Source organism: Daphnia pulex, chromosome 3 (genome assembly GCF_021134715.1).
Source record: "Daphnia pulex isolate KAP4 chromosome 3, ASM2113471v1".
NCBI lineage: Eukaryota > Metazoa > Arthropoda > Branchiopoda > Diplostraca > Daphniidae > Daphnia > Daphnia pulex.
This window is the reverse complement of record NC_060019.1, coordinates 10517515-10532568: the sequence shown is the minus strand read 5'-3', so window position 1 is coordinate 10532568 and position 15054 is coordinate 10517515. Positions and strand designations below refer to the sequence as shown.

The window sequence follows — 15054 nt, the reverse complement described above, 5'->3', positions numbered from 1 at the left end:
CACCTCCCAGCCCTGCCCTCTCTCTACTTATGCGTCCGTCGGGTTGTCTGTCTATTGTGTCCGTCCGATATCCCCCCCAAAACCACAAAACCCACTACCCTGGGTAGGAAGGTTGATGCTCTTCTTCTCTCCCTGTGTGTGTGTCTCTGTCTGGATGCTATGCCGGCCGTGTAGTGGCGAGAGTTGGGTTGGTTAGTTGGGCTGCTGATCGCTAGCGTTACGTGTCGCGCTGGGGTTGGGTTGATTTATTTATCGTTGAATTCATCCTTGGCGTGCCACACGGTTGGGGAGCGCACGTGACTGGGCAAGTGGGAAATGGAAGGAGAGAGAGAGAAACCACACACCACGAGCGCTTCTTGTCAGCATCCATCAAATTTCTCGTCATCGTCGTCTTCTAGTTGTAGATCAACAACCGGCTGGAAAAGTAGTTTGAAAATGGGCAAAGAAATAGTTTCCCCTCTCCCCTTTCGTTTTACTTTTTATTTATTTTTATTTCGGGGCCCACCTCAAGCTCTTGCCACCTCTCCTCCATTTTGTCCAGTCCTTATGATCGATGAGGTCGATCGGGGCAGAACAACAACGATCAACATGAAAAAAAGATGATGATGATGATGATTTTCATCGTTTTCTCCCGGAATGGGAAATACTCAGACTCGGCAACCAACTTGAGTTGATCCGTTCCGTTGCGGTGGCTTTCGTATAATGCAAGTGAAAATGGCGGTTGTTTTTCTTTCTCTTTCGACGTTTTCCGCAGTCATTAATATTCCAAGAGTCTTTTTATATGTGTAATATAATAACGGAATGAGATAGGTATTTTTTCTATTAATCAAAATATTACCAGAACCAAACTGTCATTCCGAATTAACAATTCATCTTCATTGTGTTTTCCCCCCGGCTTTCAAATTCAAACCGAAAACTCGCGCTCTAACACCGACTAAATCGAGAAATCATCCACTTTCATTGTTTTTTCGATAATCTTTTTTTTTAAAAATTGAATATTGATTGATTTATTTTTCTTCCCGTTTATCTCTCACCTGTTAAAACAAAAAAACAAATTCGACTTCTGTCGCCATACATTCAGCCCACAACTCGGAAAACGGGCCTTGTAAGTAACCCCAAAAAAAACTGACACCACTTTTTTTTTTTCTTTTATTTATTGTGTTGGTTGTTTATTAATTTTTTTTTTTTGCTATATAACATCATTTATTCCATTTGTTGGTCGCACTATTAGTGATTGCCGGATCTAACACAACGCACCACTTGCTTGCGACATTTCCGACTCACTATACCCAACACCCACCACCGCCTTTTATTTTTTTCTCACTCTGTCGCCTTTTGTTTCGATTGTTTAGCTTATTCCTCTTTTGTTGTCACATTTTTTCCTTACTCGTATTGTTTTTTTGTTTTTTTTGCGAGCCTCATAGTGGTATGTTTGTACTATAGAGTCGCCATACTGGTTGGTCGAGCGTGTCGTAATTTACTGGTGGTGATGGGAAACTTCCCACACACACCTTGTCACGGTTTAGAGAAGGCGTTAAATAGTTTCCCTTTTTATTTTGTATTTTTTTTCTTTCCCTATTTGTTATTTTATTTTTTGCACGAGGCTTGGCGCTAGCTATTTTGATTTGTGCCCACCGGTGTGAGTTGGTGTCGGCCGGAAATTGCAATCTGTGTACACATCAAGCGCACCTTTACTTAACTATGAAACTTTTTTTCTTTTTTTTTCTGTTGTCATGGCGCTCTCGCTTGCTCTCACAGGTCTCATTTATATCGTCAATCGACTGGATTACGAAGTTCGATCCAAATATGAGTTGCTGGTCCGCGCCACCGACAGCGTGTCGGGCGCCCATTCCGAAGTGCCTGTCAGTGTCAGCGTCGAAGACGCCAACGACTCTCCGCCAGAATTCAGCAACAACGAATACAACGTCACGCTGTCAGAAGCCACGCCTTCCGGCACTGTGGTCCTGGCCGTCAGTGCTCACGATCTCGACTCTGGTAACATTCCGAACGATAAAAACAAACCCCGGGAGAAACACACACATAAAAATTTCTTCCAGTTTGATTTCTTCTTTTCTGAACAACTCAATTTCATTCAATTTCTGGTGGTTTAGGCATCAACGCCCAAGTTGTTTACCGACTGCTGGCCGAGACCAACGGCGGCCAAGATGCCGCCGTCGCCGTGTCTGCGGCTTCGCCCGAGTTCTTCCACATCAACCCGGAAGACGGAACGTTGATTCTCGTGCGCTCGCTGGACCGTGAAACGCAGTCACTACACCATCTGCTCGTCATGGCTTCTGACCAGGGCAACCCGTCTCTCTCCAGCACAGCTCACATCTGGATCAGAGGTTTGTAGCTTAAACCCCAAAAAAAATAAAAAACAAAAAGAGGAAAAATAATGAACGGCCTCGAGAAGTTTGAACACACGTGTTCTCAACTTTCAACGGCGAAATAGGTTCTCGCTTTTTTATTGATTTATCTTTTTCGCCTGACCTTTCAGTGGAGGACGTCAACGATAATCCGCCTCAATTCGAACAGCGCTCCTACCGTTGCGTCCTGAGCGAGGATGGCAAACGAGGCCAATTCGTCACCATGGTGACGGCCACCGACCCTGATGTCTCCGATCAAACTCGATTAGTTTATTCACTAACCGGAGGAAATGATCAGCAAATGTTTAACATCGATTCCAAACGAGGTATAGTATTAATTCGATTTAATAAATAAACATCGCATTGATGTTAACTGTTTTTTTATTTGTTACTAAAGGCACGGTGACGCTGGGCAACTTGCACCGATTCGGCGAGCAGCCCAACTACTTGTTGAACATCAGCGTCAGTGACGGAGTCTTCACAAGTTTCGCCTCGCTCCAAGTGGATTTACTTTCGACGAACCGGCATTCGCCCAGCTTTTCTCGTCCTCTCTACGACGTGGAAGTGATGGAGAATCTTCCGGCCGGCACGCTGGTCATCCAATTGAATGCAACCGATCTGGACAGGGATGATTTCGGTCACATCACCTACTCAATCCTGTCCACTTTCGCGACGGAAACGTTCAGAATAGACGACGAAACGGGCGACATTTTCACTCGACGGCCGCTGGATCGCGAAAGCCGCAGAGTCTACGAGATCCCCGTGGCCGCTTTCGATGCAGGAGGCAAGTCGGGTCACACGACTCTCCGTGTCAAGGTGGGAGACGCCAACGATAATCGTCCAAAGTTCCTCCTGGCTGAGTACAGAGCCAACATCCACGCCAACTATTCTGTGGGACAACCATTCCTAAAAGTATGAATCAGACTACAAGTCTTTTTGATGAAATTGAACAAATCTTAACTTTTTGCCTTTTAATGGAATTGCAGGTCCAAGCCATAGATTTAGACGTGGATAACAACGCAAAGATCAGCTATTCTATTTACGAATCGAATGGAACCCGGGCGTCGGACACGTTCGATATTAACCCGTCAACCGGCGAACTTTTCTTGAAACAAAACGCTCTAGCTCTTGGTATAATTTTCTCAAAATTCCTTTATTCTGAATTTTTATACTTTCGTTTTTGTTACATTAGCCAACGAAGTGTTCCAGTTTTTCGTTCGAGCAGAAGATCACGGATCGCCGGTATTGGGCACAGAAGCTCCAGTCGACGTCCTAATCCTCGATCCGCAAGAACGAGCACCCACTTTTGAGAGAACTTCCTCCAAATATTTCATTTCCGAATCAGCGCCAGTTGGTAAGGATATCGAGGACTAGATATAGTAGACGAGAAAAGTTATCCATAACTGCGGTTCGTTCACCAGGTACGACCATTGCGAGAGTCAAAGCGGTGAGCAGTGGCGAACCACTGCACTACACCATCGTCCCGGCCCCAAGGAATCCCGACATTGAGGGCGGAAACAGAGACGACGACCAAGACCTGCCGTCGCCATTCTTCTCTGTCGATGACCAGGGTCAAATTTACTTGTCGTTGCCGCTGGATCGCGAAACGTGCGACATTCACATCATCACTGTCGTAGCCTCAACCGACGCCTCGCCGCCCGTCATAGCCTTCACTGAAGTCATTATCCAAGTCTTGGATTCCAACGAGCATCCGCCGGAATTTGAGAGCAACCCTTACCAGGTCGTGGTGGCCGAGAACTCTGAAAAAGGCAGCAGCGTAATCCGAGTGTCGGCCATGGACGGAGACCGCGTCACCGGAGCCTACGGCGATCTTCGCTATTCCTTTGGCCACAATATGGCGCCGGAATTGGCTAATATATTCCGCTTGGACTCTGTCACGGGATGGATCACCACTTTGGGTCTTTTGGACCGGGAAGAATGCGATCGTTACGTTCTGCCCATTATCGCCAGCGACAACGGCACGCCGGCCAAACTGACGTCCACAACGGCCGTGGTGATCGAAGTGCGCGATTACAACGATAACCCTCCGCAATTCTCTCAGAGTCACTACGTCGCCGCCGTCAACGAGGAGGCCCTTCCGGGCACGGTCGTCGTACGACTCACAACCACCGACCGTGACCGGGAGCAGGGCCGTTCCGATTCCTCGTCTTCCTCGATGCAACACCAACAACAACCCCAGCTGCAGTACTACATTGTAAGTGGCGATCCACGATCTCAGTTTGGCATCCGGCAGGGCGAAGTTTATGTGGAAAGAGCGCTGGATCGTGAAGAAATCGGCTCCTACAGTCTCCAGGTAAAGTTGTTTTTTAGTTTCTCGACCGACGATTACTGCCTAACTGTTTTCGGTCGTTTCACGTACTAAATTCTTTTCTCATTGTCCAGGTGCTGGCCACTGATGGCTTCTTCACGGCCACCACCCACGTCACTGTTGACATTTTGGACGATAACGATCACGCCCCTGTGTGCACTCAACACCGTTATCACGAGCTGGTGTCTGAAGCCACCGCTCCTGGGACTTTTATCGTTCGGGTGCGGGCCACCGATGCCGACGAAGGGGCTAACGCCAAGATGAAATTCTACCTGACGGGCGAAGCGGCCGAATACTTCTTTTTGGACGCCAATTCCGGGCAACTGAAAACCTTGAAGCCCCTGGATCGCGAAACTAGACCCATCTACACTCTCACCGCCCACGTTCAGGATCGAGAACGACCTCAATGGGAATGCACATCGGAGGTGGTCATCGCTCTGATGGATGTCAACGACAACGCGCCCAGCTTCAACCAGGATTGGTACACTTTCGCCGTGCCGGAAGATGCCGAACTGAGGACCATCGTGGGCAAAATCCACGCCACTGACAGCGATCTCGGACTCAACAGGAAGATCAGATACAGCATGGTGACGTCGACCACCTCTTTGGCCGGCCAGAACTCTTTCGCCATCGATGCCGAAAGCGGAATCGTGACGGTCGCCAAAGGATTGGACCGTGAAACTGTCCCCTCCTACAATCTGACAGTGTCGGCCATCGATTTGGGCACCCCGTCTCTACTTTCAACCGTCGTCGTGACTATTGTTGTGACGGATGTAAACGATAATCCGCCGCAGTTCAGTCGGAAATTGTACGCCGCTTCGGTGGCCGAGAGCTCTGCCATCGGCGCCGAGATCCTCAACGTGCTGGCCACCTCGTTGGACATTGGAGTCAACGCCGAGATCAAGTACTCGATTGTCGGAGGCAACGAACACCGTCACTTTGCCATCGATCCGCTTTCCGGCGTCATCAGTTTGGCCGAACCTCTCGACTACGAACGAGCCCGAGAGTTTTATTTGACCGTCCAGGCACTCGACGGTGGCGTTCCCCCGCTCAGCAATCACGCAGCCGTCAATATCACTGTGCTGGACAGCAACGATAATCCGCCCATCTTCACACAGGCCAGCTACAGCGCAGCTATCCGTGAAGACGCCATAATAGGCGAGACGGTCTTGCGACTCAACGCCGTCGATTTGGACGGCGGAGACAACGGGCGGATCACCTACACGCTCCTCAATGGCGACCGGCATGCACAGTTCCGTATCGATAGCAGCACCGGCTTATTGACCGTGTCTGGACAGCTGGACAGGGAGCTGATAACTAGTTATATGCTGGAAGTCGAAGCCAGGGACAATGGGCTGCCATCTTCCTTGGCCAGCAACGTCTTAGTAGCAGTGGAAGTCACCGACGCCAACGACAATCCGCCCGCCTTCTCCCAGGTCAATTACACTGCCATCGCCCAGGAAGATAAGCCTCTCGGTTTCGTCATTCTCAAGCTGCTGGTGACGGACGCAGATGGACCAACCAACGCCGGTCCTTTTACATTTGAAATCCGGTCTGGCAATGTGGATAACGCGTTCCGGATCGACGGCAACGGCTCTTTGCGAACGGCCAGACGTTTCAATCACAAAGTCCGCGATCACTACGTCCTGCAGATTGTCGTTTTCGATAACGGCAGTCCGCCACTCTACTCGGACACTTGGGTGTTGGTCAAGGTGATTGAAGAGTCCAAGTATCCGCCCATCATCACGCCGCTGGAGATCAACATCAACTCTTTCCTGGACGAGTACGCCGGCGGAGTGATTGGCCGCGTTCACGTCAACGATCAAGATCCTTACGATACGTTGGTCTACTCGCTGGTCGAGGAGAAAGGATATCACCACTCGTCGGTAGCTCTTTTCGAACTGGACTCGGAAGACGGAACGCTGATCGCCAAGCCCGGGCTGGACGTTGGCGGCTACACGGTTAACGTGTCCGTGTCGGACGGCAAGTTTTTCACCTACTCGTCCGTCAAAGTCAACGTGGTGCTCATCTCGGACGAGGCGCTGCAGAACGCCATCATCTTGACGGTCCGCGACATCACGGCCGACGATTTCGTCACCAGCTACCGGAAGAATTTCCTCAAAGCTGTCCGCAACATCATGAACGTCCGCACCAAAGACGTTTTCATCATCAGCATCCAGCCGCAAGTGACGACGGGTCAACAGTCGTCGAAAGGCGTGAATAACCGGACCAGACGTGCGGATGAAACTTCTCCGCTGAGGAAAACGGCCGCTGTGACCCGTCTGGAACCCATGTGGCGAGTCCGCGATCCTGCCCGCCAATCGAGACCCAACGTGGACATTTTGTTTTCGGTTCAAAAACCGTCAGGCGGTTTCTACCCGCCTTCCATCGTTCGCAAACAGCTGTTGGATAACGTGGCGGAATTGGAAGCAACTATCGATCATCACCGCATCTCCGGCGCTGTCCAGGTAAATAAAAAGAGAAAAAAAAATCAATGATTTGCAACCTTTTTGAATGGCTTCGGTTGAAATTCAATCCCTCTTGTTATTTTTGTACATATTTTAGGGTTTCTGCACGGCGAGCTTTTGCGGTGCCAATGGCAAGTGCTACGACCGAGTTGTTCTCGATGACACGATGACGGTGGCCATTACGTCGGACATAAGTAGTTTTGTGGCGCCCCGACACAAATACAAACCGACGTGCATGTGCAAGGACGGATACGCGGGCGAGAAGTGCGACGTTGTGGCCAACGAATGCGCCCGCAATCCTTGCCCAGACTCGCGCATCTGTCGACCAGAGTCTGGTCTGCCCGGATATTCGTGTCGCTGTCCCGAAAACCATCCGGGCTGCGTCAACGAATTGACTCAGATTACTTCGTGTAAGGATGCCGCTTCCGGATGCTACCAACCCAGTCATCCCATCTTTTTTGCTGGCAAGTCATACGCCCAGTACAGTCTGGGATCCACCATCGAGCGTCACCTTTTGTTGACTCTCCGATTCCGGACTGTTCATCCGACAGGAAACGTCATGTTTGCTAGTGGTCGTATCGACTACAGTATCCTGGAGATCGTCAACGGAGAGGTACTAACTAACTCATTGATAAATTATTTGAAATTTAAAATTGAAATGGCTCCTATTTTGTTCGACAGGTTCAATATCGTTTCGATTGTGGAAGTGGCGAAGGTCTGGTGAGAGTGACAGGATTGAATGTCAACGACGGTGCCTGGCATGACATCCGACTGGAGCGTCACGGCAGAGTGGCCGAGTTGACGGTGGACGGATCGTATCGGTCCCAAGGTGAAGCTCCTGGCGTCAACGACATCCTCAACTTGGAGCCCATCAGCGACTACGTTTTCTTCGGTGCCGAAGTTCGGACCTTGGACGACGTCCGCATGGGCTTTGTCGGTTGCCTGGACGAGATCCGATTCAACGACAATCTCCTCCCGCAGCACCTGCCCAGCAATTCGCCCGCTTCCTCTTTGAACAGCCTCAATCCCAATTCGGCCAGTCAATCCGTCACGCTGAAGAGGTTCACCAACGTGGAATTCGTCTGCCGCGTTCCGCTCGAAAGACCCGGAGTTTGCGGCACTCAGCCCTGTATGAACGGCGGTACCTGTACAGAAATGGTCGGCGTTCTGCCCGGCTATCAGTGCACTTGCCGGCCTCGTTTCATGGGCTCCCGCTGTGAGATCGACAGCGATCCATGCGCTTCTTCGCCTTGTCTTTTCAACGGCCGCTGCTACAACCTCAACAACGACTACCGTTGCGAATGCCCTGCCCGGCTGAGCGGCAAACGCTGCGAATACGGCCGCTACTGCAATCCCAATCCTTGCAAAAATGGTGGCATCTGCGAAGAAGGTGGCACGGGACCCATCTGCAAGTGCCGTGGATTCACTGGCGACACTTGTTCCGTCGATGTCAACGAATGCGAACCTTCGCCGTGCCAGAACGGAGGCACTTGCGTCAACATCGTCGGCAGCTTCCAGTGCTTGTGCCCCATCAACGCCACCGGCCATTACTGCACGGAGCTGGCCCTCAAGAACGATCTCATCACCTCCAACCTGTTCCTGAACAATCTCTCGCTACTGGAGATTGTCGGATTCGTGGTCGGCCTCATTGGATTCATCTTCTTGATCAGTTTGGTCAGCTGCTGGTGGAGGAAGAGCAAGCGCTCCCGCGGCAGCCATCGATCACGCAGCATGAACGACTCGAACGGCAAAGAGATGGTGCCACTCAACTCGACCCGGCCAATGGACTTGTCGGAATTCAAACGCGGATCCAAAATGAGTAACTTGGAAGCCACCAATCAGGTAACAAAATTGTCTTACCTGCCTTATTATAATCTCTTGCCTGAATAATTGCTAATTGAATTTTCCCTGATTTTCAATAAGGTACCTCCTATGCTGCCTCCTCGTCCGGCTTCCTACACGCCCAGCGTGAGCGAGCCCACTTACCTTCCTCTCAACAACCTGGACACGATCCGCAGCTACGGCTCGGCGGCTGACGAGCTGGAAACGTATCCAATGCTGGGCATGCCGCCGTACAATGGCAACGGAATGGGCAGCGTGGGTGGTCACAACAATCCCGATTACCACCCCAACCTGAACCGCCCGGCCGTGGTCGGTATGGCTTCTAATGGCGGATCGGTAATGGGTGGCGGAGGTTGTCTCTCTTCGCCTCCTCTCCTGATGCCGGCCCTCGACGCCCTTAGCGACTCGGACAGTGTGCACAAGCCCCGCTGGTCGGATCTGGAAAGCAATCTCAAAGGATCCTATTACGAGGCAGCTAAAATCCACAATGGTACGTCACGGCTTGAAACTTGTTTTCATCAGACTCTCGAGTAACGCACCCAAACTCTTAATACCTTGTCCTTATTACCTTGCTCCTTCTATATAATACGTATATGTACGTACCACATTTCGATCTTCTCTTGATTCGATCTATCGCCTCTATCCCTGGCAGCGCTGGCTCGTACCAATTACTAGTTCTGGTAGTAAGTCTTATCGTCTTTATAACCGACCCCCCCCCCCCCCTCCTTTTGGTCGATGGCCTTTTGATTCGGGACTCGTCTCTCCTTTTGTTGCAACTTGTGCGTTTCATTAGTGACGTCGGATGAGAGAGAGACTCTATATCGTCGGCTTTGATCTGTGAACATGGCAGTTTCTCGACTTCGCCACGAGTCTCGACATCAAGTCAATGTGCAACAACGCATATAGTATATAGCCGACCGGACCGATTGTCTTTGATCCTGTTGAATGAATTATTGTCCAGCAATTGGGTCGTCTCCTAGCCGTACTGATGTTGATTATTAGTTTCTCTTTTCCCTCTCGTCGTTGGAGCTACTGCCTTGCAATTGTTGACTAGAACTTGGTACATCCCTTTGATATTGTGCACATCCCATTTCCCCCCCTTTTTTTTTTAAATTTTGCCTTGCCAATTTCACGGTCTGCTGATGTCAAAACCAGCCGGGGGAATGTCACGGAAATCGTCTGATCCTATGTCCTATCTCCCCTCAGACTTGAAAGGCAAATGCAGCGAGACGGGATCGGCGACCAACAGGAGCCTCCACAATCACCATCACCACCATCATCTGAACGGCAACCACTACGGCCACACTGGAGGTCTTTTGCTCAGCAACGTCAAAAGCACAAACAAGGACACGACAACAGCGTCCTCGGTCTCACCGACAGTCTCCGCCAACGTCGACGATTGTGCGCGTACGTCTAATAGTCCCCAATCTCTCAGAGCTATTATCGTCTGAACATCTTCTACTACCACTACTACTACTACTTCTTCTTTCTTCTTCTTCTTCTCTCTACCACTCACACAAAACTATTTCTCCGTCGTCTTCCCTATTCTGTATTTTCCATTTTTGTGTTTTTCTCGGGACGACTTTGATAATCTTTGATTGGTTTTCCTAGCCGAACCGAATTCCCAACTCTTTTTTTTTCTTTGTCATCATTTTAATTTATTTTAAGGGACGAAATAACGGGCAGCTTTAAGTTTTCATTTCTTTTATTTCTATTTGGTTTTTATTTATTTTTTTGGATCTTCGTCTTTGTTTAACGAAATGACGGATCGACCTTCCACACACAAACAAACACAAATCTCGAATGAAAAAAAAAATCACGAAATAGCAAAACAAAAAGGCGTTCAACGTGATGCTTTGAGGGCGTCGAGTCCACAAGCGGTGACGCAATCAGCACCGCCGTCTTCTGCGGCGGGACTGGGAGTCTCGTCGTCGTACAACTGTTCCATTTCCCCGCTGCCTACTCCGCCTCCCAGTCCTCCCGCTATCCCGCCGTTGCCTAGGGATTATGCCGAATTTGAATTGAGTCTACAGACGTTGATGAGGCAAACCGCCCTGCTCAGCCGGCCATCACCGAGTACGTAAACGACGACAACAACGACGACAAACCAAAAATACGAGAAACGAAACAATCTGAGCAAAAACCCAATTTTGTTTGCCTGTGCACGCGTTTGGTTTAGTTTGTTTGTGTGTGTGTTTCTTTTGTCGCTGCTGGCTCAACCCGCACACCTCCAGCCCTGCCACGGCTTCCCTCTCTCTTATGCTCGAAAAAAAGGTTTCCCTAATCGAACGGGATTATAGTAGAGGTTACAGCAGTTGTTTTGTTTTGTTTTTTTTTTTTTTCCTTTCATAGTGAGCGCATCCCCTCTTCTCCGTTGAACGAAAGAATTTTGTCGCACTCCCTTCAATGCACTTTGGCGAGACACTCACGAAACGTGTGTTTTCTATCTGTTTTTCCACTTGTGATTCTTGACGGTTTACATGTTTTCTCACATTTGTGTTTGCATGCAGTCGCACGCATCCGCCCGAAAATCCGCCCTACAAGTGCGTTTACATTTTTATTTCTTCCCTTTTCTTCTCTCTTATTATACGCAAGCTTTCTCTTTTGCGTCACTTTTAAATGGCATGTCGGCAAAGCCCCCCCACCATTCTTTCGCCTTGTTTTCTCAAAAGCATTTACCATTACTTAAAAAAAAAACATAATTCTCGTATTTAAAAAAAAATGAAAAGGGATAGCAAAATATGGCTCGACAGTCAGGCACGAACTAATTAATGCACAGCCCCGCTCTCCTTTTCCTTCCGCTCAGCTTCCAATCTCGACTATTACCTACTACTATATACCAAAGCTATGATCCCTTATTTTTTCTCTTTTTGATTCCTTTCGGGCTGCAAATGCCCAGCTACATGTATCTGTATATATTGATAATAACGTGTTCCTCACCCACCGGATGAATAGCAGTAGCAGAGCTGAGCCTTTTGAAGTTGGACAGATCAAAAGAAAAAGGCCAGCCTCATCAGCTTATTTAGCGGTGCTGGGGAACATTTGCAATTAGAGACTAACTATGCATGTCTCAAACGAGAAAGTGAATGGAAAAGCTCAGGCTTCTGAGCTCGAAATTCATTGTCGAGTTTTACCACATTTCAATCCACACACAACAGCTTAGTCTCAGAGTAGTGGAGTTTTGCGCTACTTTTCGGCTATTAGTCTCAAAGTAGCACTGTTGAAGAATCTATCGTTTTTATTTATTTTTCTTGTGTGACATGTTCTCATCTCTCGGTTTTGAATGAAACAAACAGGTTACCATTGGGACTGCTCCGATTGGGCCAATCAGAGCCAGAACCCATTACCCAACATCACGGAAGTCCCAGGCTCCGAGATACCGGACTCTTCCAGTTTCCATAGCAACGAAAGCAACGAATCCAACGGCAACAACACCCACCAACACGACCCGCTTCACAACGGTACGGTCCTTGACGTCGTTTGTCCGACCCCATCCTCGCCCTTTATTATTTGTGATGGTTCTAATTATCCTGTCTACTATATCTAACATAATGTGGATATTTGTCTTTTCTTTTTTTTTTTTTGATAATAGGGATGATGATGACCATCAGCCCCGAACGCGACCTAGACACTTTGGTGGAGGATCCTAAAGCGGCTCCAACTTTGAACGGATTCAGGTCGCTGGATTCGGACTGCGGCACTGACATTGAAATGGGATCGAACGGCACCAATCCGTTCCGGTCGCGCCAACCGCCGAGCTTCGAGGAAATTCTAGCCAACAGCGGATTGCGTCTGTCGGACTTGGCCGTCGTGTCCATACCCAACAGGTATGAAATATTCATTGCATTTTAGATGAGCGATGAGCGTGTGTCAAATTGCGTCGATTCGGATATTCATGGCCTTTGTCTATTTTTGGAACAGCGATGGAGGATGCAGCGATAGCGAAGCGCCTTCTGAATCATTACCTCCGCCCGGCAACTATTCCCGCCACCCTAATCTCTACCTGCCCCCTTACAGCATCGCCAGCGAGACGGAAGCCGAGGACATGTCGCCAGTCCGCAACAACAACAACGGGCGACAGCGCAACGGTTTCGGCAACCGGTTGGGTGATCACCACGACGACGACGACGACAGCAGCCCGTCATCTTCGAGTTCGTTCGCCAGTCAAATCCATCGACCGTCGGCCAATTTGCGGGCACCAGGGACCGGAGCCTCGGCTGGAACTCAATCGGCTCACGATCGCGTTTCCTCTTTGATGGGATCCTGCAGTGACGTCTCCAATTTGTGCGACATTGAAGACTCTGAATTTGAAGGCGAGGACGTCAGACCGAGGATGCCGACGGCGATGACAACCATCCATAAACCGGGCCAACCCATCCAGACGGACGTCTAAGATCTTTTCAACTGCAAATGCGACTCGGGTCTGGATGTTATCCTTACGGCCTTGCAGTGCCTGGTTTCCCTCCCACTCTGTTTCCATTTCCATTGTTTGTCGGCGGACCGATCTAGCAACCCATTCGCCGACCTAATCTGCCAGATCTCGCCGTCCTCCCAATCCAGCACTTGCTCCCCCCCTCTTCCTTTGCGACGCAACAATTCACACCCGACGACGACGGCGATCGGCGGCGTGATTTTATTGATGAGCTTCTTTTATTGTGTCGCCTCATTTATTTTGAAGAAAAAGCAGACGAAGAATTTTGAGCGAAAAAAAATTGCTGTACCGTGAAAAGCTGTACGCGTCAAATGTGCCACTCACAAAACAACACAACACACACACACACACAACAACAACAACAACTTTCAAACTGTAAAAAGTAATGTATGTAGATTGGTTGCCGTGATTGAAACCTCCTGTGTCCCAGACTTTTCTCTGTGTGGATAATCCCATCAAAAGGGTGTGTGTGTGTGTGTGTGTATATGGACGATCCTGTTTCGTTATGTATGACGTGCAATGTTGATTCTTCTCTTGGTCTCCCTACCCCCAACCCCCACCATTTGATCACGGAAGGAAAGAAAACACGGTCCAGCTCGTTCCCCGATTTTATACGACCCTTGTCTTTTCACTATTTCAATTGTTTCTCTCGATCTGACCTTTTTATTCATTCGGTTTGTATATTCCTCCTGGGAAAGGTTGTTTCACCCCACCTCTAGCGTGGACTCTTGTTTATTTCAAAATGAAAGTTGCAATTGTTTTGTTTTTTTCTGGTTTTTCGTACATACCGACGCAATCGTGTGTTCTTGCAATCATCAATGCACGTGGCTTTTTCCTTTTTTTATTATTATTTTGATTTTCTTCTCCGCTGATAACTCTTTTTCGTTGTTTCTATTTTCGTTCCTCTGTTTGTTTTGGTTTGATTCCCTCTCGGTGAGTTGCGGGGTAAAACTGAAACGAGCTGGCGGCAACAGAGTTCAGAGAGAATCACTCGATCCAGCCATATCTAAAAACAATCCTTTTTGCCGTATATATTTGTGTTTCCGCCTTCCTCCCACCCCTACCCAGCCTGTTCAGCAGACGTATATATTCTATAAATATTGAAAAGATAAGGAAAGTGAGGGAGAGAAATGTGGGGAAATATTTTGGAGCATTATATTTCCAACTTTGGGTTATATTTGCACGCCCATTTGTTTGCTTATTCTCTCTCTCTCTCTCTCTGATCCAATTTGTACATTAGACGGCGTCGATGGTGTGTGGATGTTTTAGGAAACAACAAAAAGAAATTAAATTGACTGAAGGGTATTTCAAAAAATAAAGTGGAGAATTGTTGTACAGTTTTACCTTTTTTAAGACAAAACAAAAAATAAATATGGTTCCATCTCTTTTGTAAAGAAAAATTCGTGACAAATACACAGAAATCGCATGTTATTTATTTCGTTTTGTTTCTTGTTCAAATTGGCGGTCGTGTGCTGCCACCATGCGGTGGCCCTGAAGAAAATTTGCATCTTTTTCGTTTTTAAAAAAGGGGGGAAAGGGTAAAAAACCTTTTGAAATGAAGAAACAAAAGAAGGTAGGGTGAGTTTTCTTTAGACATCATTCTCAGAATCGACCTCT

The 15054-nt window shown here is 48.5% G+C and overlaps 1 protein-coding gene across 6 annotated transcripts in view; it reads left to right on the top strand.

Moving 5' to 3' along the window:
* The window catches only part of LOC124191440 (fat-like cadherin-related tumor suppressor homolog), a 67388-nt gene extending 52520 nt beyond the window's left edge, over positions 1 to 14868 (top strand). For 2 of the 6 annotated variants that reach the window (XM_046584645.1, XM_046584643.1), the window contains 17 exons: positions 1082 to 1105; positions 1759 to 1995; positions 2112 to 2345; positions 2498 to 2692; positions 2764 to 3278; positions 3353 to 3497; positions 3559 to 3720; positions 3788 to 4680; positions 4770 to 7163; positions 7261 to 7776; positions 7845 to 9005; positions 9087 to 9495; positions 10212 to 10412; positions 10833 to 11081; positions 12302 to 12466; positions 12598 to 12832; positions 12927 to 14868. In XM_046584645.1, coding sequence (XP_046440601.1) covers positions 1082 to 1105; positions 1759 to 1995; positions 2112 to 2345; positions 2498 to 2692; positions 2764 to 3278; positions 3353 to 3497; positions 3559 to 3720; positions 3788 to 4680; positions 4770 to 7163; positions 7261 to 7776; positions 7845 to 9005; positions 9087 to 9495; positions 10212 to 10412; positions 10833 to 11081; positions 12302 to 12466; positions 12598 to 12832; positions 12927 to 13398 — 8207 coding nt within the window. In that variant the 3' untranslated portion in view covers positions 13399 to 14868. The remainder of the gene's footprint in view (positions 1 to 1081; positions 1106 to 1758; positions 1996 to 2111; positions 2346 to 2497; positions 2693 to 2763; positions 3279 to 3352; positions 3498 to 3558; positions 3721 to 3787; positions 4681 to 4769; positions 7164 to 7260; positions 7777 to 7844; positions 9006 to 9086; positions 9496 to 10211; positions 10413 to 10832; positions 11082 to 12301; positions 12467 to 12597; positions 12833 to 12926) is intronic. The other 4 variants (XM_046584644.1, XM_046584646.1, XM_046584648.1 and 1 more) reach the window with 4 other exon arrangements.
* Positions 14869 to 15054: the final 186 nt, after the last annotated feature.